Source organism: Zea mays, chromosome 3, assembly GCF_902167145.1.
Source record: "Zea mays cultivar B73 chromosome 3, Zm-B73-REFERENCE-NAM-5.0, whole genome shotgun sequence".
Taxonomy (NCBI): Eukaryota; Viridiplantae; Streptophyta; class Magnoliopsida; order Poales; family Poaceae; genus Zea; species Zea mays.
In genome coordinates this window covers 200,768,403-200,795,881 of record NC_050098.1, presented here as the reverse complement: position 1 = coordinate 200,795,881, position 27,479 = coordinate 200,768,403, and the positions used below count along the sequence as shown (strand labels likewise).

Sequence of the window (27,479 nt, the reverse complement as noted above, 5' to 3'; positions counted from 1 at the left end):
TGTCCCCAATTCTGCCATTAGATGCAGATTCTGATATCACTGGGCGCGTCCACTAAAACAAGAACCTACATTTTTTTATCTGGAATGCAAGCTTCGTTACATCTTTTTTTAGAACCAAAAGTTAGGTAAATTCGAAGCATGTCTAGATACACGATAAATGTAATATATTAATAATAGCTAAAATATTTTATAAATTAGAATAAAGTACAACAAATTAAAATAAAGAAAAATTCAGGTAGCTTCTAAAGTTTGCCACAACACAAAATGGTGGTGACCAGAGCATTTGATTAGTTGCTTTTATAGTATATATAATAGGTTCGTGTCCGTACGTTAGTATTGATATGCAAAATCTGTGTGATAAAATATCATATGCAAAATCTGTGTGACAAAATATCACCGTAACGTTAATATTGATATACAAAATCCATGTGACAAAATATGACTGTAACGTTAATATTGATGATATTAATATTGCCACGGGAAATAGATATTGAAACATGTTCCAAACCATTATACTACATTCAGTTTTTTATTTGCATTGAGAACAAGGTCAATAAGTATAGGGCTTTCCAAATAACGAACTTACAATGGTTGCACAACACATGTAATAGAATGGTCTACTATATTAATGACTTGAGTCTGTGACTAAAATGTCCACAACCTATGGACTGGTTTTTGCTCTAAAAATCTGATCTGTCTCACAACAATGCTGCATGGGAACCCATCTAGGGCACAAGCCTAAGCGAGTCATCTCATGATAAAGTGTCAATGCTTCTTGTGCATTTCCATATCTAAAAGCTCCATCCATCAAACTGTTGTGTACATGGACGGCAGGAGCAACCCCAAACCTGGGCATCTCAAGAAACATATATTTTGCTTCACTGAACCTCTTCGCTTTACAGAAACTGTCAATCAGGGTTGTAAAGATAACAATATTTGGAATCAAGCCACTTAAGGGCCCGTTCGTTTCTCTAGAATTGGACCAGGATTCATTTCAACCTATCAAAACTTATATAAATTAGGAACTGTTTTAGGTCTTCAATCCGTGAAAAACGAACAGGCCCTAAGGCTTTGTTTGGGTACTCTAATATTGACCTCAATCCACATGTGTTGAGGTGGATTGAGGTGTAACTTAAACTAATTTACATCCCAATCCACCTCAACACATATGGATTAAGGTCAATACTAGAGTACCTAAACTAGGCCTAAGCAATTCCTAATACAACACAACTGCACTGTTCACATCATCTCTGATAGTGATCGCTCATCAACACAATGTATGTATACTGAGTAGACTGCATCCCTGCTTCCTTCATAGCATCAAACAACTGCTCAACATCGCCAATGCATCCCTCTCCACAAAGTGCACAGAGGGGTTAAAATTAAGTTTTTTCTTCTGGTTTTGAGAGGAGAAAACTCCCATCTTGGAGCGGAGTAAAATTGCCCAAACTTTGGGAGGCAACATCTCCTTTTGGCATTTTAGAACAACGCCCTTTCTTTGAATCCTTTCCTCTTAGGAAACCTAGAAACATGCAAAAAGTATCATCAAATCCTTGTGGTTTCCAAATAGAATCTCTAACCGGTCACCTAGAAAGAAATTGTCAGTCCACAAGAGAGAAGTAAAGAAACCAACATGTCTTTTTCTAAAAACAACTCACTTTGTGGAGAGTAATGTGTTTTCATGTCTAACTAATTTTTCCATGTTTTTTTTCATGAGAATGTATGTATCGAAATTAATCCTTGTCATGTTGCGGACTAAATAACAGAAAAATCATATACAAAGGGAGTTATGTGTGTTCAATAAGCTCATCTTATTTGCCCTACCATTAGATGAGTGTGCATAGATTTGAATGTTCGATTTGAATGTTCGAAGGATTTGTCCACCATCTACTTGAAAAGTAGCACCTATGATAGTTGTAGACTATTCCCCCATTTCGATTGCCCCCATAAGAGCCTGGGATAGTTAATTTCAAAAGGTAGGAAATTTAGAAATGCACAAGCCAAGCAAGGCACAACGTAGATAATGAGTCAAGGGGGAGATTGTAAAGACAGCATAGATTAGTTGTGTAGACAACATTGCAGAACAGATTACTTGTGTAGACAACATTACACGGATGAATGTGGAGACCATACAACAAGATTCATCACACATGCTGATAGTTGAGAACCAAGCACAAGGTAGCATTAGTTTTTACCATAGGTAATTAGATGTGAATACAATAGCATGGTTTTAGAGATAGCTCAAGCCATGCAGGTAAACTTACCTGCAACATATCCCACATTTGGAAGATGTCAAGTGGGAGCAAAGATTTAGCAAATTCACCCGTGCAAGGATGATCGTCTGCGGGACCTGGAGAATTCGTGCGCCGAGTTCGACGGGTGGCGTCCCTAGGTCGACGCTACTATGGAAGATGTCAAGTTGGAGCTCCACAAGATGAACAAGCAGTGGGATCAAGCAGCGCTGTACATGGCGGGGGTGGATTCCAGCATCCTCGGCAAGCCGGAACCGTCGCTAGATCCTCGTCAACACTATTGGCTTAATATGTAGTAGAGATAAGTTCATTGCACGTGCCAGAGGTTGACATGTTGCATATTTATAGCCCTACAAATACTTTTTAGTATGCATTAGTCACATCCTTCATAGCATCAACATTAGGACCCATCTCTTTTTCTTAAAACTTCAACCACTGCTTCCACGTTCGCATTCCACGTGTACCGTGAGGCGTCGCTTTGCTGACACGTGTGCCACTGTTCGTAGCAGAGATCCTCGCCCTCTCTTGAAAATAAGCCTCAACTGGACATTGTTATTCAGTTGTTGCCCATGACCCGATTTGATTTGCCCCCCTCCCCCCAACCCTCGATCGTTCGTCCATCCATCGCGTGATGACTCCCAAACTCTAACCCATAGATCACTCCCCTATGCCCCCACCTCGTCATCGGCCCTCGTCACTCGTTGTCGTGCCCATCAGCGCGGCATCGGTCTGCTACACTACACCCTATAGGGAGAAGGGACAGGCCTCGGTAACCTCCATCCGCCACACGAGGTAGGGTCCCGCCCATCCCACTGTTTTTTCTTTGGTGAGAGGTGGTTCCGCTTGTGCAGTGTGCGAGCCTTCTTGGACTAGGTCCCGCGTGGCTCCAGAGAGCATGGCATGTCGGAAGTGGACTCGTGTTCATGAACCCTACCTGGTTTCGGGTGTGCAATGTGATCTTAGCGGTGCCAGTCAGGCCATCTACTTCTCCCTCCAGCTTAAAGGTTACCGCTCCTTATTTAGTACATTTTCGATCCGGCGAAAGAGCTAACACGTGATGTGAGATGTTCTCGTATCAAGAAAATGGTGTGCCATGTTCCATGACAAATGCAAAGAGGGTTCTCACAGAAACGGGATGCTTGACACCGGATGGAGATGGCTCTTTGCTACATATTAAGCAAAGAGTGTATTTTTGTTGTTACTGCATGGACCTTTAAACATCTACTTTCTATAATATACTAATTTAGTCATATCTTTTGTTTATGGTAGGTTGTTTTTATGGCATCTTCATCCATCAATTATTAGGCTTGATGTATACCCCAAAAGTTTGTTTAGGGTCTAGTTTGTTTTGTTACTTATTTATTAGATAAGAGAGAATATTAGGAATTTATGGTGAGTGAATTATGCATTTGAGAAATGTTCCTTTAATAAATACTAAATAAAATAACAATCTATGCATATCATGCTGAAGTTTTGTTTTGCCTGTGCATTTTAGTTTGAAATTTGAACTCAGACTTAAATTTGAATTTTTTAAAAAAGAGAAGTAACCCACCCTCGGCCTAACTTCAGTCGGCTCAGGGGCGCGCTCACACAAGCTAAGTGGCAACAGGCAGGCCCCCTTCGTAATCCACACCCCCGCGTCCGCATACCACGAACCTTTTTCCTGGTCAGCACTAGTGTGTTGATAGAAAATGACTACCTATCAATCTGCATCTCCTAAAAGTTCAATCGACCTTCATTTATAGCTGATTTTACCTACTGATGAAATATATTACAATCATTAGTGGCATAAGAAAAGGAGTCATGCCATTTACAAAAAGCACGCTTTTTAACTCATCTAATGGCGAAATAGTGTGGGATATCTTAATGTTGCCACTTTTAATAATTAATCAAATATTTTATCGTATTTACCGACATTAAATGTGAACTTCATTTCCACCTGCGGTTTTTTCTGAACCGGCTAAAAGGAAGAGCAAGTGGATGGTTTGGCCTTGGAGGGCCGAACGAGCTCAGCACCATATACTGTAGGGGACAGATATCCCCGGGTCCACTAGAAGGCTAGAAGGCCTCGTGAAAGGCTTTGGACCCATTATGTCACAAGGCCGTCCCTTCGTGGGCCAGGGGAGGAGCCGCGGACGGAATGAATTAATGCAAGATTGGATATACTCGAGCCCAGACGGCTCATTGGATTTAAGCATTATCCATAGCATTGATTCGATTCTCCCGCGCAGCGCCCTCAGACGTCGGAACTAAACGAGGATAAGTCGTTAGGATAATATGAAGATAAGTTCAGTCGGTTCACTATTACTTAGGTGCACGATGTTATCATACCCGCATGTAACGCCCCACGGTCGAGTATATAAGGCCTAGGGGGCACCCCATCAAAAGACAGGTCACTCATTAACCATCTACTCCATTATCTAGCATCCTTCATCCTAGAGAATCCCCCTGTAACCCACCACATAAAGATCCACACTAGGAAGTAGGGTGTTATGCCTCTCTAAGCGGCCCAAACCTGTACAAAATTGTCTATCTTCTCTCGTGCGCCTAGCATGAACCATCGAGCTACAGTCGGTAACACTGTCCTACCCAAAAGCATCTTGAGGGGTAACCCCGGGTGTGCGGTCGGGTCCCAAACACCAATAGCTGGTGCATCAGGTTGGGGGTGTGTCGCTGATCCAAGCTAGCTCAATGGCCATCGTTTTCCAACATAAGATTGCCCTCCAACATGGATCCGTGTTCTACTTCAGAACCATCTCATCCATGGCAGACGAAGAAGGAATTTTGCATTGAATAGCGGATCCACCGGAGAAGAAGCCTTCCTCAAAAATCTCCGAAAAAGCCAGAATGGAGCAGGAAAAAGCGCAACCTCCAGCGCTCCAGGCGAAGACTACCTCCTGCAAGCGAGGAGTAGAGAATTCGTTTACCCGGAGAACCCCGTCGTCCACCTCATCCACGAAAAAATGGACACCGATTACGAGGAAAAAAGAAGCAAACGAGACAAAGGCCCGTCAAGCTGCTTTTATGGCACCTTCACCCTTAAAGGAGAACAGAAAGAAGCTTGCCGTCACGACAGCTCCATTCTACCCCGACATCCTCTTCATCAGGGGAAGAGTGGAATCGTCCCCTATCTCTGACGACGAGCCAATCGTGCCTGGGGAAGAACCCCCTCAGCGAGAAGCTCGCCGACGAAGGAATCGACGCCGGAATGTTCGACGACACCATGAAGCTTGAGAACGAGATCCGGCGCAACCTGTGTCTCGAGACGAGATCTTAGAAGTGGAAGAAACTTCTGACGAACGAGTCTTCATGGAAAGAAGGAATTCTCGTCGACATGATCGTCGGCAGGCTCAAGAGCAAGCCGAACAGGATGCAAGGCTACGCCAAGAGAACACTCTCTACGCGCGAAACCTGAACCCTGAATTCGCTCGCGCCATGAACACACCGAGTGAGGTCGAGAGAGTATTGGCTCGGATAGCCGATGATCTCCCCCAGACTCCAGACGCTGAAGGGTATCGGCGGCTGCTCACTCGAGCGGCTAATCATCTTCTGCCACTCGCTCATCCTCCGAGCGATCTATGGCACGCCATCAACAGTCGGCGGGACGCGCGGAGCTCCATCAATGCTTCACGCGAACGATGACATGAGAACAAAATACGGCGCCGAGAGAAGTACGACCGGGATCATGGCGTCCCTGCACGAAGTCAGGCCACTAGAGCTGAGTCGGCAACGGCTTCAACTGGTGGCACAACCCGGGACCGGCACCACGGTCGTTGACAGGAGGACACGTGTGGAGTATCGGCACTCACTCCGCGTCTCAAAGCCATTCAATGGCCCCCAAACTTTAAAGTCTCCAACGTTGACAAATACGAGCCCAAGTAGGACCCGGGAGGCTGGTTGGCCATCTACACCACTATCGCCCGGGCCGTTGGGGCAACTGAAGATGTGATGACTGCATACTTATCCATCGTCCTCGGTAGGGGTGGATATTGGGCCTGCGCCACCTGGGCCGTGGCCCGGGTCGTAGCCCAAAAATAATTTTATATAAGTAGTACAGATTTTGGCCCATAAAAAACCCTAACAGGTTCCTATATGTTTTCTGTGTCCAGCATCCGTGTCTGTCACGGTGCGAGAGCGCCAGCCACCAGCCGCAGCCCGCAGGGGTGCTAGCAGACGAGCAGAGAAGGCTAGCAACACTACAGCAGTATCGCAGCGACGCCATGCAGTCCGTAGGCAGCCAGCCGCAGCCCGCAGGCATGGGCGCTAGCCGCTGCGCTAGGTGCGCCGCGCGCGTAGCTGCCAGCCGCAAGGGACAGGGCACGGGCAGCGAGCAGCGGCCACCGGCCAGGCCAGCCATGCGCCGACGCCCACTCCACTCAGCCACTTGCCCAGGTGGCCAGGCCCAGTGACCAGCCATCTAGCCGACAGCGTGCTGTACTACTTTTTCACTGTTCCAGTTCCAGGCTTCCAGGTTTCAGGCCAGCGTGTAAGCGCTTCTCATTTTCTCAACTTTTTTTTACTAATTACTAGTGAACAACGAGCTAAATACTAGATTGTCAAATGTTTTTGTGACTGATGGTAGATTGACATCAAAATCAAAGAAAGATGGTACAAACCGAGAGACGCCTAGTTTTTGCATTGGTTTATCGTCTCATTGAATTAGCCTTAATTTGCCTGTTGCAGCTGCCACGGTTGAAAGAGCCTTCTCAGCTATGAAAATCATCAAGACAGAATTGAGAAATAAGATGAGAAATGATTGGTTGAATTATAGAATGGTATGCTATATAGAACGAGATATCTTTGCAAGTATTCAAAGTGATGATATTTTATACCATTTTCAAGAATTGAAGAGTCAAATGAAAAAGCTACCTCCACAAAGTTCAAGTGGTATATTTTTGTACTCACTTATACATTTTTGCATCCATTAGTTATATTGTCATGTTGTATCTCTCATTTTATACAAATATTGAACTTGTAATGTGTAGGTTCAAATTCACGTGCTAATGATGATGAAGTTATTAGAGGCGGGGAAGGACCAAATCGTCTCTAATTAGGTAATTTTATATTTTTAATCAAGTTTATTGTATTTTTAGATGCTAAATTGAAGTAAATAATATCTTAGTCTATGTTTGTGGTATATTTAGTTTTAGCGGTATAATTAGCCACACAATATGTTAGGGGTTGTTTAAAGTAACCTTCAAGTTTTATAGAACGGCCCGGGATATTAATTTTATATAGCTCCGCCACTGGTCCTCGGGCAAGGTGCACTACAATAGCTACGACACCTACCCCGGCACTGCATCGACGATTAGAGCGACTTCAGTCGGTGTTTTATCGCCAATTTCCAATCCCTCTCCGACAAACCGGCACAGCCATGGGACCTCAAATCCATCAGGCGCCAAGAGGATGAGACTCTTCGATCGTACCTCAAGAGGTTTCAGACCATGAGAAATCAAATTCCTAAGGTCGCGGAAGCAGCAGTGATCGAAGACTTCTACCGGGGATCTAATGACTCGGCCTTCGTCCGAGCCATACTACAAAAGGCACCGACCACTTCCGAGCAGCTGTTCAGGGAGGCAGACCTTTACATCACCGCTGACGAATGGGCTCAAGACCTCATCGGAGGAACGAAGCCTGCTCCATCTGCACCACGATGCGACACGAACCAGCAGACCGACAAGCGATGGAGAAGAGGCCTCGTGAAGAAGTCCATGCCGCTGGACCACCCGTCTCTCGTGCCCGAGGGGCACCCCATGGAGGCAAACGAACATTGGACGACATCCTCGACGCCCAGTGCCCGTACCACAAAGATATGCGTCACACCCTTTGGAACTGCAGAGACTTCAAGCACTCCATCGGGAATGGCCGACCCTTCCAACCTCTACCACCTCCCCCACCACGAGGAGGACCTGGAGAACCTCGACAACCTCAGCAGCAGGAAGGGGGAGGAGGCAGAGCGTTCCCACGCGTCGATGGAGAAGTCAATGTCATCTTCGGCGGACACGGGTCACAAGAGAACAAAAGGCAATAGAAGATCAACGATTGACAGATACTGGTGGCGACCACTAGTGCTCCCGCCCCCCTATCGGTGGTCGGAACACCCGATCACCTTTACTCAGGCGGACCAATGGCTCAACTTCGATCATCTGGGCAAATACCCGCTCCTCATCGATCCGATGATCTGAGAGAGCAGGGTAAAGAAGGTATTGATGGACGGAGGAAGCAGCATCAATGTCACTTTCCCCTGAACACTCTTAGGCTTGGGAGTTGCACTCAAAGAGCTCCACAAGTCAGACACTCCTTTCTTTGGCATTGTGCTGACCGAAGGAGAATACTCGCTTGGACACATCTACATGCCTATCACCTTTGGAACTCCGGAAAACTACAGAACCGAGTTCCTGAGGTTCGAAGTAGCAAGCTTCGACTGCGGATACAACACCATCATCGGCAGGCTAGGGTTGGCGAAATTCATGGCCATTCCGCACTATTCGTACATGATATTGAAGATGCCGGGACCACAAGGAATCATCACCATGCGCGCTGACTTCCAAGGCGCCACGAAATGTTTCCATGTGGCCATTCAGGTGGCCCTCGCCACCAAACCATCGATGATTTCCTCCGCGCAGGTGAACTCAAAGCCTGAGGAAGACCTCGCGATACCTGCGAATGAAGCTCAAGCTGTAACCTCTATGCGGCCGACTAAAGAAACGAAGAGAATCAACCTTGGGTTCGCCGATGAACGCAAAACTGCCATCATCAGCTTCAGCCTGGACGACAAATAGGAAGGCGCGCTCGTCCAGTTTCTGCAAGATAATCGAGACGTATTCGCATGGCAGCCTACGGATATGCCGAGAGTCCCGAGAGAGCTGGCCGAGCACAAACTAAAGGTCTATCCCCAGGCAAGGCCGATCCGACAAAAACTGCATCGTTTCACGCCTAACAAGAGAGAGGCTATTCACGCCGAGCTAGCTCGCTTAGTCACAGCAGGGTTCATTAGAGAAGTACTGCATCCTGAGTGGCTAGCAAATCCTGTTCTTGTACTCAAAAAGAATAAAGTGGATTGGTGCATGTGCGTCGACTATACAGATCTCAACAAACACTGCCCGAAGGATCCCTTCGGACTTCCCAGAATAGATCAGGTGGTAGACTCGACCGCTGGATGTTCTATGTTGTCCTTCCAGGACTGCTACTCTGGATACCATCAGATTAGCCTAGCAAAAAAAGATGAGGAAAAAACTGCATTCATTACCCCGTTTGGAGCTTTCTGCTATACCTCCATGTCGTTTGGCCTCAGGAACGCTGGAGCGACTTACCAGAGAGCTATTCAAACATGCTTAGCCGATCACTAGGGCAAGCGGGTAGAAGCTTATGTTGACGATGTGGTGATTAAAACAGAAAACTCAGAATACTTCATTGAGATTTGCAGCTGGTCTTCAATAGCCTGAGGCGATACCGGTGGAAGCTCAATCCAGAAAAATGTGTCTTTGGAGTACAAGCAGGGAAGTTGCTCGGATTCATTGTCAGCCACCGAGGAATTGAAGCTAACCCGGAAAAAATCGAGGCTATCATGAGAATGGAAGCACTACGATCACAGAAGAAAGTGCAAAGGCTTACTGGATGCATGGCAGCCTTGAGCAGGTTCATATCAAGGCTAGGAGAAAAAGGCTTACCATTCTACAAATTGCTCAAGAAGGTAGACAAGTTCCAGTGGACCACAGAAGCACAGGAAGCTCTCGATGCACTGAAGAAGTTCTTGACCATGCCACCAGTGCTAAAGCCGCCACACCGAGCCACGCCAGATAAGCCGGCAGAAGATCTGTTGTTATACATCTCCTACACGACTCACGTGGTAAGCACCGCATTAGTAGTCGAGCGAGCAGAGGAAGGGCACACATATCCGGTACAGCATCCGGCCTACTTCATCAGTGAAGTTCTGGGACCCTCTAAAAAAGGTATCCTCAAGTTCAAAAACTATCGTACGCAGTACTTCTAACTGCTCGCAAGCTCCGTCACTACTTTGACGACCACAAAGTCATAGTAGTCACCGGGTTTCCAATAGGGGATATTATTCACAACAAAGAAGCCGTCGGAAGAATAGCCAAGTGGGCCTGCGAGCTAGGAGCTCACAACATCGAGTTTCGGCCACGCACGGCAATAAAGACTCAAGCACTGGTTGACTTCGTATTGGAATGGACCGAGCAACAAGTACCTGACAACCCGGAGGTTACAGAATTATGGCAAATGCATTTCGATGGCTCGCTGAAACTGCAGGGAGCAGACGCAGGAATTGAAAGGGAAATGTGCCTTTGGGCCATTTCTAAGTATTTTGGTGATTAAGTGCCAACACAAGTGCTTAAATGTAAATTAATGCCCATGGATGAACAAAGTGCAAATCTTCAACAAAGGTATGTTTCTAAGTCTTAGTACATTGGTTTTGTGTACTAATATATTTGTCTAAGTGTTAGAAACAGAAAGAAGAAGAGAAGAGAAGACTTGGCTGTGTGCAGCCAAGGGGCTGCTTCGGTCTAGGGCACCGGACTGTCCGGTGGTGCACCGGACAGTGTCCGGTGGTGCACCGGACAGTGTCCGGTGCGCCAGGCCGCCTCGGCCGAAGAGGCCGCTCTCGGGTTTTTCTCCGGTGACTTCGGCTAAAATTCACCGGACTGTCCGGTGTGCACCGGACTGTCCGGTGAGCCAACGGTCGGCCGGGCCAACGGTCGGCCGCGCGATCGGCGCGCGACACGTGGCCGAGCCAACGGTCGAGAAGATACACCGGACTGTCCGGTGTGCACCGGACATGTCCGGTGCGCCAACGGTGCGCAGATCTGCATCAGAAAGCAACGGTCGGATGAGCTGTTTGTGGAAACAAATCGGGCACCGGACAGTGTCCGGTGTGCACCGGACTGTCCGGTGCGCCCGACGACAGAAGGCAAGGATAGCCTTCCAGATGTGTTCTCAACGGCTCCTAGCTGCCTTGGGGCTATAAAAGGGACCCCTAGGCGCATGGAGGAGAATACTAAGCATTCCTACAATCTTTCTAAGCACCAAGACATTGATCTAGCGCATTCGATTCATTGTGATAGCATATAGAGCTCTTGTGGAGTTGCGTACTCTTTGAGGTGTGTTGCGAGCTCTTATTGCTGCTTGTGTGCGTGTTGCTCTGATCTTTTGAAGTCTTGTGTGCGTTGCTCATTCCCTCCCTTGCTCCGTGATTCTCTGTGAACATCTTTTGTAAGGGCGAGAGGCTCCAAGTTGTGGAGATTCCTCGCAAACGGGATTGAGAAAAGAAAAGCAAGAACACCGTGGTATTCAAGTTGATCATTGGATCACTTGAGAGGAGTTGAGTGCAACTCTCGTCCGTTGGGACGCCACAACGTGGAGTAGGCAAGTTTTGTACTTGGCCGAACCACGGGATAACCACCGTGTCATCTCTGTGATTGATTTCTTGTGGTTATTGTGTTTTGACTCCTCTCTAGCCACTTGGCCATAATTGTGCTAACACTTAACAAGTTTTTGTGGCTTAAGTTTTGAAGTTTTACAGGATCACCTATTCACCCCCCCCCTCTAGGTGCTCTCAATTGGTATCAGAGCCGTTCTCTTCAAGAAAGGGACTAACCGCCCGAAGAGATGGATCCTAAGGGGAAGGGAATTGTGATCAACGACAAGGAGAAGGAGTCCTTCGTCAACGAGCCAAGGGATGACAAGTCAAATGACTCGGGCTCGGGCCACAAGCGAAAAGATGGGAAGAAGAAGAAGACAAGACGCATCAAGGAGATCGTCTACTACGACAGCGATGAGTCCTCTTCTTCCCAAAAGGACGACGACCACGACAAACAAAAGACGGTTAACTCAAACTTTTCTTTTGATTATTCGCGCATTCCATATAGCTCAAATGCTCATTTGCTCCCCATTCCACTTGGCAAGCCTCCTCACTTTGATGGAGAGGACTACGGATTTTGGAGTCACAAAATGCGTACTCACCTATTTTCTCTCCATCCAAGCATTTGGGAGATTGTGGAAAATGGAATGAAATTTGATAGCTCGGATAGCCCTTCATTCATTAATGAGCAAATCCATAAGAATGCACAAGCTACCACTGTTCTTCTAGCTTCATTGTGCAGGGATGAATATAACAAAGTGAGCGGCTTGGATAACGCCAAGCAGATCTGGGACACTCTCAAGATCTCTCATGAAGGAAATGACGTTACCTTGCTCACCAAAACGGAGTTGGTGGAAGGCGAGCTTGGACGGTTCGCGATGATAAGGGGCGAGGAGCCAACTCAGACATACAACCGGCTCAAGACCCTTATCAACAAAATAAGGAGCTACGGAAGCACGCGATGGACGGACCACGACGTCGTCCGACTAATGCTCAGGTCCTTTACCGTTCTTGATCCTCATTTGGTGAATAATATTCGTGAGAATCCCAGGTACACCAAAATGTCGCCCGAAGAAGTCCTAGGAAAATTCGTCAGCGGGCGAATGATGATCAAGGAGGCAAGGTATGTGGACGACGCATTGAATGGACCGATCAACGAGCCGCAACCTTTTGCTCTCAACGCCACAAGGAGCAAGGAGGCACTACCTAGCAAGGTGGCGCAAATTGAGGCAGTCGGTCTTAATGATGAAGAAATGGCCCTCATCATCAAGAGATTCAAGACGGTGCTAAAGGGTCGCAATGGACAGCCGAGCAAGACTAAGACCAAGGGGAAGCGATCATGCTTCAAATGCGGTAAGCTTGGTCATTTTATTGCTAACTGTCCTGATAATGAGAGTGACCAGGAAAAGGGGAACAAAAGGGAAAAGAAGAAGCATTACAAGAAGGCAAAGGGCGAGGCGCATCTAGGCAAGGAGTGGGACTCGGATTGCTCCTCTTCCGACTCCGACAATGAAGGACTCGCCGCCACCGCCTTCAACAAATCGGCCCTCTTCCCCAACGAGCGTCACACGTGTCTCATGGCTAAGGAGAAGAAAGTAAGTACTCGAAACTCTACTTATGCTTCTTCTAGTGGTGATGATTCTAGTGACAATGATGAAATAGACTATTCTAGTTTATTTAAAGGTCTAGATAGAATTACGATTGGCAAAATTAATGAATTAATTGATGCATTGAATGAGAAGGATAAACTCTTAGAGAAACAAGAGGATTTATTGTATGAAGAGCATGATAAATTTTTAGAAGCTCAAAAATCTCATGCTCTAGAAGTTAAAAGAAATGAAATGCTTACTTGTGAATTATCTTCATGCCATGAGACAATTTCAAAATTAAAGAGCATTAACGATGAGTTGAATGCTAAGATAGAAATAGCTAGTAAATCAACAACTTGTGTAGAAAATGTTGTTATTTGCAATAGATGTAAAGACTTTGATATTTATGCCTGTAGTGAACACATAGCTTCTATTGCAAAGTTAAATAATGAAGTGGCTAGTCTTAATGCCCAACTTAAGACTAGCAAAAGTGATTTTGAAAAACTAAAATTTGCTAGGGATGCCTACACGGTTGGTAGACACCCCTCAATTAAGGATGGACTTGGCTTCAAGAGGGAAGCCAAGAACTTAACAAGCCATAAGGCTCCCATTTCCGCCAAGGAGAAAGGGAAGGCCCCTATGGCTACTAGTGCTAAAAGGAACCATGCCTTTTTGTATCATGATAAAAGACAAACTAGAAATAGAAGTTATGATGCTTTTGATTCATATGTTTATGATTCTCATGCCATGTTTGCTCCTAGTTCTTCTTATGTGTATGATAGAAATATTACTAGGAGAAATGTTGTTCCTAAAAGAAATGTTGCAAATGTTCATAAAAAGGTAGTGAATGAACCCTCTACAATTTATTGTGCTTTAAATGCTTCATTTGCAATTTGTAGAAAGGATAGAAAAGTAATTGCTAGGAAGTTAGGGGCAAAATGCAAAGGTGATAAAACTTGCATTTGGGTCCCTAAGGAAATTGTGACTAACCTTGTAGGACCCAACAAGAGTTGGGTACCTAAGTACCAAGCCTAAATTTGCCTTGCAGGTTTATGCATCCGGAGGTTCAAGCTGGATTATCGACAGCGGATGCACAAACCATATGACGGGGGAGAAGAAGATGTTCACCTCCTACGTCAAGAATAAAGATTCCCAAGATTCAATTATATTCGGTGATGGGAATCAAGGCAAGGTAAAAGGGTTAGGTAAAATTGCAATTTCTAATGAGCATTCTATCTCTAATGTATTTTTAGTAGAGAGTCTTGGATATAATCTGCTATCTGTGAGTCAATTATGCAATATGGGATATAACTGTCTATTTACAAATGTAGATGTGTCTGTCTTTAGAAGAAGTGATGGTTCACTAGCTTTTAAGGGTGTATTAGACAGCAAACTTTATTTAGTTGATTTTGCAAAAGAAGAGGCCGGTCTAGATGCATGCTTAATAGCTAAGACTAGCATGGGCTGGCTGTGGCATCGCCGCTTAGCACATGTGGGGATGAAGAACCTTCACAAGCTTCTAAAGGGAGAACACGTGATAGGTCTAACTAATGTTCAATTCGAAAAAGATAGACCTTGTGCAGCTTGTCAAGCAGGGAAACAGGTGGGAGGCTCTCATCACACCAAAAATGTGATGACGACATCAAGACCCTTGGAGATGCTACATATGGACCTCTTCGGACCCGTCGCCTATCTGAGCATAGGAGGAAGTAAGTATGGTTTAGTTATTGTTGATGACTTTTCCCGCTTCACTTGGGTATTCTTTTTGCAGGAAAAGTCCGAAACCCAAGGGACTCTCAAACGCTTCCTCAGGAGAGCTCAAAATGAGTTTGAGCTCAAAGTGAAAAAGTTAAGGAGCGACAACGGGTCCGAGTTCAAGAACCTTCAAGTGGAGGAGTTCCTTGAAGAAGAAGGGATCAAGCACGAGTTCTCCGCTCCCTACACACCATAGCAAAATGGTGTGGTAGAGAGAAAGAACAGGACGCTCATCGACATGGCAAGGACGATGCTAGGAGAGTTCAAGACCCCCGAGTGCTTTTGGACGGAAGCCGTTAACACTGCTTGCCACGCCATCAACAGGGTCTACCTTCATCGTCTCCTCAAGAAGACGTCGTATGAGCTACTAACCGGTAACAAACCCAATGTATCGTACTTTCGTGTATTTGGGAGTAAGTGCTACATTCTAGTGAAGAAGGGTAGAAATTCTAAGTTTGCTCCCAAAGCTGTAGAAGGGTTTTTATTAGGTTATGACTCAAATACAAAGGCGTATAGAGTCTTCAACAAATCATCGGGTTTGGTTGAAGTCTCTAGCGACGTTGTATTTGATGAGACTAATGGCTCTCCAAGAGAGCAAGTTGTTGACTGTGATGATGTAGATGAAGAAGATGTTCCGACGGCCGCTATACGGACCATGGCGATTGGAGAAGTACGGCCACAGGAACAAGATGAACGAGATCAACCTTCTTCCTCAACTATGGTGCATCCCCCAACCGAAGATGACGAACAGGTACCTCAAGTGGAGGCGCTTGATCAAGGGGGAACACAAGATGATCAAGTAATGGAGGAAGAAGCGCAACCGGCACCTCCAACCCAAGTTCGAGCAATGATTCAAAGGGATCATCCCGTCGATCAAATTCTGGGTGACATTAGCAAGGGAGTAACTACTCGATCTCGATTAGTTAATTTTTGTGAGCATTACTCCTTTGTCTCTTCTATTGAGCCTTTCAGGGTAGAGGAGGCCTTGCTAGATCCGGATTGGGTATTGGCCATGCAGGAGAAGCTCAACAACTTCAAGCGCAATGAAGTTTGGACACTGGTGCCTCGTCCGAAGCAAAATGTTGTGGGAACCAAGTGGGTGTTCCGCAACAAACAGGACGAGCACGGGGTGGTGACGAGGAACAAGGCTCGACTTGTGGCAAAAGGTTATGCCCAAGTCGCAGGTTTGGACTTTGAGGAGACTTTCGCTCCTGTGGCTAGGCTAGAGTCCATTCGTATCTTGCTAGCATATGCCGCTCACCACTCTTTCAGGTTGTACCAAATGGATGTGAAGAGCGCTTTCCTCAACGGACCAATCAAGGAGGAGGTGTACGTGGAGCAACCCCCTGGCTTCGAGGATGAACGGTACCCCGACCACGTGTGTAAGCTCTCTAAGGCGCTCTATGGACTTAAGCAAGCCCCAAGAGCATGGTATGAATGCCTTAGAGACTTTTTAATTGCTAATGCTTTCAAGGTTGGGAAAGCCGATCCAACTCTTTTTACAAAGACATGTGATGGTGATTTGTTTGTGTGCCAAATTTATGTCGATGACATAATATTTGGTTCTACTAACCAAAAGTCTTGTGAAGAGTTTAGCAGGGTGATGACGCAGAAATTCGAGATGTCGATGATGGGCGAGTTGAACTACTTCCTTGGGTTCCAAGTGAAGCAACTCAAGGATGGCACCTTCATCTCCCAAACGAAGTACACGCAAGACTTGCTAAAGAGGTTTGGGATGAAGGACGCCAAGCCCGCAAAGACGCCGATGGGGACCGACGGACACACCGACCTCAACAAAGGAGGTAAGTCCGTTGATCAAAAAGCATACCGGTCAATGATAGGTTCTTTGCTTTACTTATGTGCTAGTAGACCGGATATTATGCTTAGCGTATGCATGTGTGCTAGATTTCAATCCAATCCTAAGGAGTGTCACTTAGTGGCGGTGAAGCGAATTCTTAGATATTTGGTTGCTACGCCTTGCTTCGGGCTTTGGTATCCAAAGGGGTCTACCTTTGACTTAGTTGGATACTCAGACTCCGACTATGCTGGATGTAAGGTCGATAGGAAGAGTACATCGGGGACGTGCCAATTCTTAGGAAGGTCCCTGGTGTCATGGAATTCTAAGAAACAAACATCCGTTGCCCTATCCACCGCTGAGGCCGAGTACGTTGCCGCAGGTCAGTGTTGCGCGCAACTACTTTGGATGAGGCAAACCCTCCGGGACTTTGGCTACAATCTGAGCAAAGTCCCACTCCTATGTGACAATGAGAGTGCTATCCGCATGGTGGAGAATCCTGTTGAGCACAGCCGCACAAAGCACATAGACATCCGGCATCACTTTTTGAGAGACCACCAGCAAAAGGGAGATATCGAAGTGTTTCATGTTAGCACCGAGAACCAGCTAGCCGATATCTTTACCAAGCCTCTAGATGAGAAGACCTTTTGCAGGCTGCGTAGTGAGCTAAATGTCTTAGATTCGCGGAACTTGGATTGAATTGTAGCATACATGTGTTTATGCATTTGATCAGGTTCATTCTGCATATTGTTGCTTATTGTGGTGCTCAAGTTGTACAAACACTCCCTGGACCTCACAAGTCCGTTGCAAAGTGATGCACATGTTTAGGGGGAGATGTGTTACAACTTGACCCTTTGACTAACCATTTGCTTGAGTTTGCTTGATTTAGTCTCGAAGGTGGATTGAAAGGGGAAAGGTGAACTTGGTCCATGCAAGAGTTCCACTGCACTCCGATGAGAGGGTAACTTATTCCAAGTTCATCTCTATGATCTTATTGCCTTTGTACTCTTAATTGAAGATTTTGGTGAGGCAATGGGGTTAAAGGGCCAAGATTGATCCCGTTTTGGTGCTTGATGCCAAAGGGGGAGAAAATAAAGGCCAAAGCAATAAATGGATCAGCTACCACTTGAGAAATTTTGAAAAAGTATAATAGAGCTTTTTGGTTTGTCAAAACTCTTGTATTGTCTCTTTTGTCAAAAGTTGGCTTCTTGTGGGGAGAAATGTTGATTATGGGAAATAGGGGGAATTTTTGAAATCTTTGATCAATCTCTTTTGGAATGACTCTCTTTATGCCTCAACATGTGTGTTTGACTTAGAGATAGAGATTTGAGTTTGATTTACAAAAACAAACCAAGTGGTGGCAAAGGATGATCCATATATGCCAAAATTGAATCAAAACCAATTTGAGTTTTTATTTGAAGTGATTTTGCACTTGTTCTAGTTGCTTTATGTGGTGTTGGCATAAATCACCAAAAAGGGGGAGATTGAAAGGGAAATGTGCCTTTGGGCCATTTCTAAGTATTTTGGTGATTAAGTGCCAACACAAGTGCTTAAATGTAAATTAATGCCCATGGATGAACAAAGTGCAAATCTTCAACAAAGGTATGTTTCTAAGTCTTAGTACATTGGTTTTGTGTACTAATATATTTGTCTAAGTGTTAGAAACAGAAAGAAGAAGAGAAGAGAAGACTTGGCTGTGTGCAGCCAAGGGGCTGCTTCGGTCTAGGGCACCGGACTGTCCTGTGGTGCACCGGACAGTGTCCGGTGGTGCACCGGACAGTGTCCGGTGCGCCAGGCCGCCTCGGCCGAAGAGGCCGCTCTCGGGTTTTTCTCCGGCGACTTCGGCTAAAATTCACCGGACTGTCCGGTGTGCACCGGACTGTCCGGTGAGCCAACGGTCGGCCGGGCCAACGGTCGGCCGCGCGATCGGCGCGCGACACGTGGCCGAGCCAACGGTCGAGAAGATACACCGGACTGTCCGGTGTGCACCGGACATGTCCGGTGCGCCAACGGTGCGCAGATCTGCATCAGAAAGCAACGGTCGGATGAGCTGTTTGTGGAAACAAATCGGGCACCGGACAGTGTCCGGTGTGCACCGGACTGTCCGGTGCGCCCGACGACAGAAGGCAAGGATAGCCTTCCAGATGTGTTCTCAACGGCTCCTAGCTGCCTTGGGGCTATAAAAGGGACCCCTAGGCACATGGAGGAGAATACTAAGCATTCCTACAACCTTTCTAAGCACCAAGACATTGATCTAGCGCATTCGATTCATTGTGATAGCATATAGAGCTCTTGTGGAGTTGCGTACTCTTTGAGGTGTGTTGCGAGCTCTTATTGCTGCTTGTGTGCGTGTTGCTCTGATCTTTTGAAGTCTTGTGTGCGTTGCTCATTCCCTCCCTTGCTCCGTGATTCTCTGTGAACATCTTTTGTAAGGGCGAGAGGCTCCAAGTTGTGGAGATTCCTCGCAAACGGGATTGAGAAAAGAAAAGCAAAAACACCGTGGTATTCAAGTTGATCATTGGATCACTTGAGAGGAGTTGAGTGCAACTCTCGTCCGTTGGGACGCCACAACGTGGAGTAGGCAAGTTTTGTACTTGGCCGAACCACGGGATAACCACCGTGTCATCTCTGTGATTGATTTCTTGTGGTTATTGTGTTTTGACTCCTCTCTAGCCACTTGGCCATAATTGTGCTAACACTTAACAAGTTTTTGTGGCTTAAGTTTTGAAGTTTTACAGGATCACCTATTCACCCCCCCCTCTAGGTGCTCTCAGGAATCCTCTTCATTGCCCTTGGAGGTGAACAACTTAAGTATGCCCTTCAGTTATCATTCCTAGCATCAAATAATGCAGCGGAATATGAGGCTCTGATCCATGGGTTGAACATTGCCATATCACTGGGCATTAAGAGGTTGATGGTATACGGAGATTCACTGGTGGTCATAAGTCAGATAAATAAAGACTGGGATTGCTCGACTGATTCTATGGACAAGTACTGTACAGCCGTCCGTAAATTAGAAGACAAATTTGAAGGGCTAGAATTCCATCACATGGAAAGAGATCGCAACACAGCAGCAGACGCGTTGTCAAAACTAGGATCCAGTCAAGCCCAGGCCCCACCCGGAGTCTTCGTTCAAGACTTTAAGCCAGCCGGAGTCAGACTCTAATGACTGGAGAGAGCCTATCATCAGGTATATAAAGAATGAAGAAGAACTGAATGATAAGGCTGCAGTAGAACGCATCGCAAGACAGTCGGCCCATTACACCCTCATAGGGGGCACACTGTACAGAAGGGGTGCAACAAGAGTCCTCATGAAGTGCATTTCCTCGATTACTGGGAGACAGCTATTAGATGAGATTCACGTCGGACAGTGTGGAATACACGCAACATCCAGAACTCTAGTTGGGAAAGTCTTCAGGTCTGGTTTCTATTGGCCAACAGCAAAGAGTGATGCAGTCGAGTTAGTCCAGAGATGTGAAGCTTGTCAGTTCTTGTCAAAGCAACAGCATTTACTGGTGCAGTAGCTGCAAACCATACCTATAACATGGCCATTCGCGTGCTGGGGATTAGACATGATTGGACCCTTCAAGAAAGCTTAGGGAGGTTATATGTAGCATCCCAAAAATTCAAATCTTGAAATTTCCTCAAACTCGCTCTAAATTCAAAATGAATTTCAAATTTCATTTCAAAATGTTGGTTTGCGAGTTGATATCAACAAATAAAAATATAGTGGTCTATATTCTCTCTAAAATCCTCCTCAAAATATCCTACAAATATTTCCCCAGTGATCACCCTCAAACTCTTTCAGAAATACTGCCCAAATATTCCGCCGATATATCTCCAAGTATTTTCTTCCTAAGAAATACCTTCAGAATCATTTTTCAAGTCCCTACAAATATTTTCTTCATAACTTTCCTCATGCTCATACGTATACGTATGCCTCCGGTGTCATACGGTGAGCTCTACAAGCTAATTACACTCATATAAGACAAATCCATGCTAATCTCCCACTAATCCTCTCATCCTCCCATTAATCCTCTCATCCCTCCTCTAATCCCCCCACCATGGCTATAAATAGAGGGGCAAAGGCCTCCTCTCATCCCACCCCAAGCCATTTCATGGCAACTCCTTCCCCCCCCCCCCACACGCCCACTCCCACTCCACTTCCCACACAAGCACACACTAGCACAAGGATCGTTCGGTCGTTCTTCGATCGTTCGTCCACATGTTCTTAGTTTGTTCGTTCGTTCGTCCGATCGTTCGATCGTTCGTCCGATCGTTCATGGTTCGTTCGTCCGTTCGTCCGATCGTTCGTCCGTTCGTTCGTCCAAATAATATTTTTCTTGCTGTTATGTTGTCGAAATTCCGATCGTTCGTTCGTTCGATCATTCGATCGTTCATAGTTCCTATTCATCGTTCATCGTTCGTTCATAGTTCCTATTCATCGTTCATCGTCCACATTCATCGTTCTTCCATATAATCTTTGTCCTGCCGTTATGCTGCCGAAATTCCGATCGTTCGTTCGTCCGATCATTCGATCGTTCGTCCGTTCGTTTATAGTTCCTATTCATCGTTCATCGTTCGTTCATCTTCACTATTCATCGTTCATCGGTCGTTCATACGAACTATTCACCATCACTATTCACCGTTACTATTCATCGTTACTATTCACCGTTACTATTCATCGGTGATATCTATGGTAACTTTTCCCGTTGTCACTATTCACCATTACTATTCATCGTTACTATTCATCGATCATCCGATCACCCCAAATTTCAACTACTCATCCATCATGCTGTCCAGTCCACCTAAGACCAGCCAGACCCATATTCCAGTCATACGAACTCCGGTGACTGTGGTTTTCCTTCCAGTAGGGAACTTCCCATCTGGTCACCCATCCCAGATTTCTCCAAGTTGAGCACGCTTAACTTTGGGATTCTTTCAAGCCAGACTTCCAAAAAGAAAGGCGAACCATGTTTGTATGGATATGTCTTCAATCCTATCAAACCTGGCCCAAGATACCACAACCCACTTGGACCAGAATACCACAGCATTCCAGCTATTTGGGTCCCGCCTTACTGTTGTCTGATGTGACACAGTAGGTAGGAACAGTTTCCACCAACATAAACCTCTGCCCAAGAAAAGCCCAAAAATAATTCCTCGCACCCCGCTCAAAAATACATATATCTCTAAATATTCAAATTCTAGAATATTTCTTTCCTTTTCTTTTTCTCCCTATGATTATAAAATCCAAAACTCCTCCATCCAAACTCAGATTTCAATCATCTTGTTTCTAAAATTCTTGTCAAACTATTCCCTATCCAACCATGTCATCCCTTAAGCATGGTTCATATTCCAGAAAACTCCCAAAATACTCTTGTCCCATATTCTGCCTATAACTCTCCTGTCCATGCTAAGTCAAACGATTCTTTCGTCACTATTCTCACCAATAGTGAACTTCGCTGAGCTACACCACATACACCCAGCTATAAATACCCCCAGCTACCCTCTCCCACTCCACACACTCAACACCCTCAGCCAAGGCAAACACCCCACCCACTCAGTTACTCCGCTCTACCGGCTACACGCATAGTGTCGCTTCGCCTCCAGTCCACCCTCCTGGTAAGCACCTCTACTCCACCACTAGTAGTACCTCAACACCACATGACACATATTCTACTCAAGACTCTACCATTCCATATATCGCTATTCTGACCACTATACTAAATATTTGTTGGTATACTTGCTGGTTTGTTGTTTGCTTGTTCATGTTGCATAGTTATCGGAGCGTTCGTGCCGTCTCGTGGAGGCCAGATCTGCAAGTCTACGCCAGGCAGTGGAGCTAGAAGCCAGTTCCGCGAGCTCCCCTTCCCCCTTCGCCGGATAAGCACGGCAAGCTCACTGGATCCCTTTAATGCATAAATTACCTATGCTTTTACAACCATAACCCTCAGCCTGTTATTTTATGCATGATATGATTTTGAGACAAGTTATTATGGCCACCCAGCCGCTTGCCACAATCAATCCCTGATATATTTGTTACAAATGATTTGGGGAAAGGTGTGAGTTTTCAAAAGAAAATGTTTTTCAAAATGTGTATGATGAAGGGTTTTCACCCTTATCACCTTTGAGTAGGGATGATCAGGGACTCCCTGGTTTAGGGGAGGGCCTAAGGTGATGGCTCAGCTGGTTTAGGCGTGAGCAGAAGGATTGTCCCCTCATATAAGGATCGGGTTGTCATCCTTCACTACATGTACTCATGATAAGTACAACCACTCGAGACTGTGTGGCACTACTAGAGATATGCTTATTTAAGACGTACAATTTAAGACAGATATCAGTATATTTTATAGAAGCGTCTTTTATCATATAATGATGAGTGAGGTAAGACGGTTTGTTCAAGATCCGTCTTTAATAAAACAATGTTTTGAGGCAGTTACATCGTAAGAAATGTCTTATTTTGATTTAAGACGGATTATTATTGAAAACCGTCTCAAATAAATATACCTTTTTGAGTCATTAAGATCTCAAGAATTGTCTTAGATTTTGGTTAGTAAATTAGACACTTCTGTATATGAAACCATCTCAAATAAAGATATTATTAGAGTCGCCTAGACTATAAAGACTGTCTTAAATGTTAGTGAGTATACTAGACACTTCTAAATATGAAACTGTCTTTGTATGATATTTCTCATAAGGCGTATTGTGAAAAACGTAGTAATAGTGAATTCGACTTAGTTTGATGGTATATATGCTATAAAATGTAACTTATCTCTGCAACTTGATATAGATGGTAAAATGGACTCACATGTGATCCAGTCATTAATGTGTCACAAAACAAATCTAACTCATCATTTTTTAATTCCTATGATTTACGTATCTCAAGGTTTCAAGGGGTTTAGTAAGGTATACCATCCTATGCTGAATATATTAGTACTTTTACATTTATATTGTCAAACTCCAAAACCTGGCCACTTCAAAGATTTAGACTCAAAAAAAATCTAGCATCTAAATGATTTCTTCTAATCTTTTCTTATTAAAACCCCATAAAAAGATCGAATAAACAAATCACACCTTGCTCCATGTTTTGAGGGCATGTGTTCTCCCTTTTAGATCTAAAATATACTAGCGATTGCGAAAAATATTTTACCTTTCCAAGAGACTTAATCCTATTTCACGATTAGATTGTCTCATGTGCACTCCGGCAAGGTCTTTCTTGTTTCTTTCAACAAGCAAGGACTTCAAAATTACTCAGAGGTCTAAAAACGACATTAAATTATTCAGAGGGCTATACGTGTTTTTTTTTAAAAAGGGTTAAATTGTAAAAAAAATCGGCCCAGCTTGTGTGATTTGTGTGTCGAAAGATAGGAAGAGGCCCAAGCCCACCGACCAAGAGAGGTAACTGAGCGAAGCATCCGGTGTTCCCTCGTCATCCGCCGCCGCCGCCATGCCGGGCTTCGCTCAGCGTCTCGCGGGCATCCCGTGGCGGAGCATCGCGAGGCAAGGCCTCTCCCGCGTGTTCCTGGTGGCGAAGGCCTACTGCGTGATCCACATCGCCAACGAGCACCTCTGCTCGGTCGCTTTAGTGCGGGGCGCCAGCATGCTGCCGGCCCTGAACCTGGCGGACGACGTGGTGGCGGTGGACAGGGTCAGCGTGAGGTTCGGCCGGGTCGCGCCGGCGGACATCGTGCTGATGATCTCCCCCGAGGACCCGCGCAAGTGGCTCATCAAGCGCGTCGTCGGGATGCAGGGGGACTCCATCACCTACCTTGTCGACCCCGGCAACAGCGATTCCTCCAGAACCATCGTGGTGAGTTGGTCACCACTGGGCTAGGCTTTTGGGTTCCTACTGCTTGTTAGGTGCTGCCTCCGTGATCCGATTTGTGCTCAATTGATTGATGCTGAGCATCGTTGGTCTTAATGGAGTTTCAGTAGTTGTTTTTAGCGACAGGCTTAGTACTTGTCAGTACATTTTACATGCTTCGAATTGAGATGCATATGAATTAGGAGACATGTGTTTTTGGGTAATTGGTACCTACTTGCGCCTGAGACTCTAGTCTAGGCACCAATGTCAGGGAGGTGTTTCTCTGAGCTCTGCTTCAAAACTGTATTATCTGATGTCTGTCTGAGCCACTGGTAGTGTTGGATTGGATCAGTAATGAGATGTGGAGTGTCACTGACCCTAAAAATTAATCACTAGTGATATAATTAGATCCTCAATGAATTAGAACTATGTGCTGGTAAAAATCTTATTTCATGAGGCAGGTTGCACTTGTTCAAATGAGTTTTTGTATTAACAAACGATATGGTTTCAGATGATTACTCTTGGAGGTTCTTCTGAACTGGACTTATTGATTACATGGACCCATTTTCAGAAGGTGTTGTTTTCAGTGTGAGGCCTACAAAGAAAAGTTGGAAAAACATTTCCAATATATCTTGTGGTGAGAAGGTATGTTCCATCCATGTAGTGTTGTGTTATTGTCTATTTAATGGCCAAGGACATTCCACAAGAATAGTTTCATTCATTATCTGCAAAGTCGTCCCTTATAGCTGTTAATGACCTATCATGTGAAGACATGATAATAACTTTGTGATTCTCACATTTGTGATTGCTGGTTTATTTATGAGACTGAATAAGAGCGTTACTACCAAATATTTGTTCTATCTTGGCAATTTTCTTTCTTGTGTAATCATGACCCAAATGTTTAGATTACTGATTAGCAGTTTATCTATGCATTATTATGAGTTCATAGACAACAGACACGGGTGTCTTTTGATATTAATTTTCAGGTCAAAGGTCAGTTTTGTGGAAAACATACAGTATGTTGGTATCTTCAATAGTACAAGATCATGTACCACATGTCGACAGCAAGGAAATAAGTCAATGTACCTGTTGTCCTCGGAGTCGCAATTGCTAGAAATTGGAGTTGTGCTCGTTCAGCTCGATGGTCTGGCTTCCAGAATCAGTTAGGAATTAGATTAATAAGTGGACACTAATCTATGTAAGAAGTTATGGAAAAATGAATACAGTGAATACATGGGCACATGCGCAAGAACAATTTGCTTTAAAGTTCTTCTCCATCAGTTTTAAACAGCACCATTTGGAACCAGTTTGCTACTAAATTAGATCAGTGTGAGGGGTTAACCTAGCAACTTAAATAACCATTGTTTGTTATTACTGAATACAGTATCTTTTGCAACAAACAACATTAACAGAAGCTGATAAATATTTAGTTCTATGGTCAAACTTTTGAACTTGTAGAAATGTATGGGCAAACCTAAATAGGTTTTGTTCTCTTACCGAGTACTTCATTTCAGGTTGGCAAGTTGTCTACTGGGGATACTCTGGACATGTCTCTCTAGGATGAGGAGGTGATACTGAGAAATGCAGCTACAATAAAGGATATGGAGGTATGCACTTTTTTCTCCCAAGTAATCAGTTCATGAATACAAGAAAACAACCTGAAAATGGAATTATGCTAGAATAACATTACTTGTTAAAAAACATCCTCCATTTATTCTTACTGTTTTCTATAAACCTAGGTCTATGATAGTAAGAAATAAGGTAGCTAAAACAGAATTGTGTAATAGAATAATGTTCGTACTCCGTAACATGCTATTTCTTACCCTCATTTACTGAAATTGTCTCTTCATGTTCATCAGCATCATTTGTGTTATGCATGTCCTCATACTGAATGACATGCATCCTTTTGAAAGCTTCCACAAGAGTCATGTCTTACTTCTCAAAATGATTCATGTATTGGTCAGCAAGAGGATAATGACCCCTTCACATAAAGACACATGCTCTATTTGGCAGCCCAACTTTGGGCTGCATCCGGTACAAGCAACAGCAGCAGGGGTGGTAATTTTCAGCTGTTGTGGCTACTGTGCTGTTGCAGCTGCAGCTGAAGCAGTAGCCAGCTGAACATGCTGACATGTTCTTGCGGGTGGTCAAGGCTCAGTATTCAGAGCAGAAGATGCACATAAATACTGGTGAATGATGCCATTGACGATGATGAATTGATGAAACGATGGATGATGCCATCGATGAAAGATGGAATGGAACTCAAATTTTGGTGGTCGCACAAGTGTGGAGACATGAATTTATATATACTTAGTTAGGCTCAATGTTAGCACAAACAGTTGATACAGTTGATGAGCAAGTTTGAATTTAGAGTACACTTATGTATGAGTTATTTGACAATGCTTATTTATTAGATATTGAATGGTATTTATCTATATTATATTACTTATAGTGTTATTAAATATATGTGTATGTATTTTTCTCTTTTAAATTATTATAATGTGGTAATTGAAGAATATACTGCCAAGTAAGTCGTTTCAAATCTTAATAAGACATTTCTCAAAACGTCTAATATCAGTCTCCTAAATAAGACAGTTTTTAAAACGTCCAATATCAGTCTCCTAAATAAGATGGTTTTTCTGTTGCGAGTGTCTATTATTATAGGATATTCTAGTCAGTTTGATAAATACTGTGACTTATAATGTTCGTATTTTCGACAGTTCTTTAGAAGAAGTGTCTTAAACAAAACCTAATTTAAGACGGTTTATTGGACAAAATGACTTAAACAAATTCCTTTTTTAGACGGTTATAAATTAAAAATGTCTTATTTAATATCTTTTAAGACGGTTTATAACCATCTTAAAAATGGAACATCTTTTGCGACTACATCAAATTTGGACATTTC

General features: G+C 44.6%; 1 protein-coding gene and 1 long non-coding RNA gene across 2 annotated transcripts; both read left to right on the top strand.

Moving 5' to 3' along the window:
• The first annotated feature begins 24,202 nt into the window (after positions 1–24,202).
• LOC103651187 (mitochondrial inner membrane protease subunit 2) lies at positions 24,203–24,604 on the top strand. Its single transcript, XM_020551010.1, has one exon. It carries the CDS (start codon positions 24,218–24,220, stop codon positions 24,602–24,604), a length of 387 nt encoding a protein of 128 aa, XP_020406599.1. The 5' UTR covers positions 24,203–24,217.
• A 1,482-nt stretch (positions 24,605–26,086) lies between these two features.
• Positions 26,087–27,019, top strand: LOC109945321 (uncharacterized). The gene is made up of 2 exons (XR_002268465.2): positions 26,087–26,181; positions 26,539–27,019. It is a non-coding gene; the product is annotated as an uncharacterized lncRNA (long non-coding RNA).
• Positions 27,020–27,479: the final 460 nt, after the last annotated feature.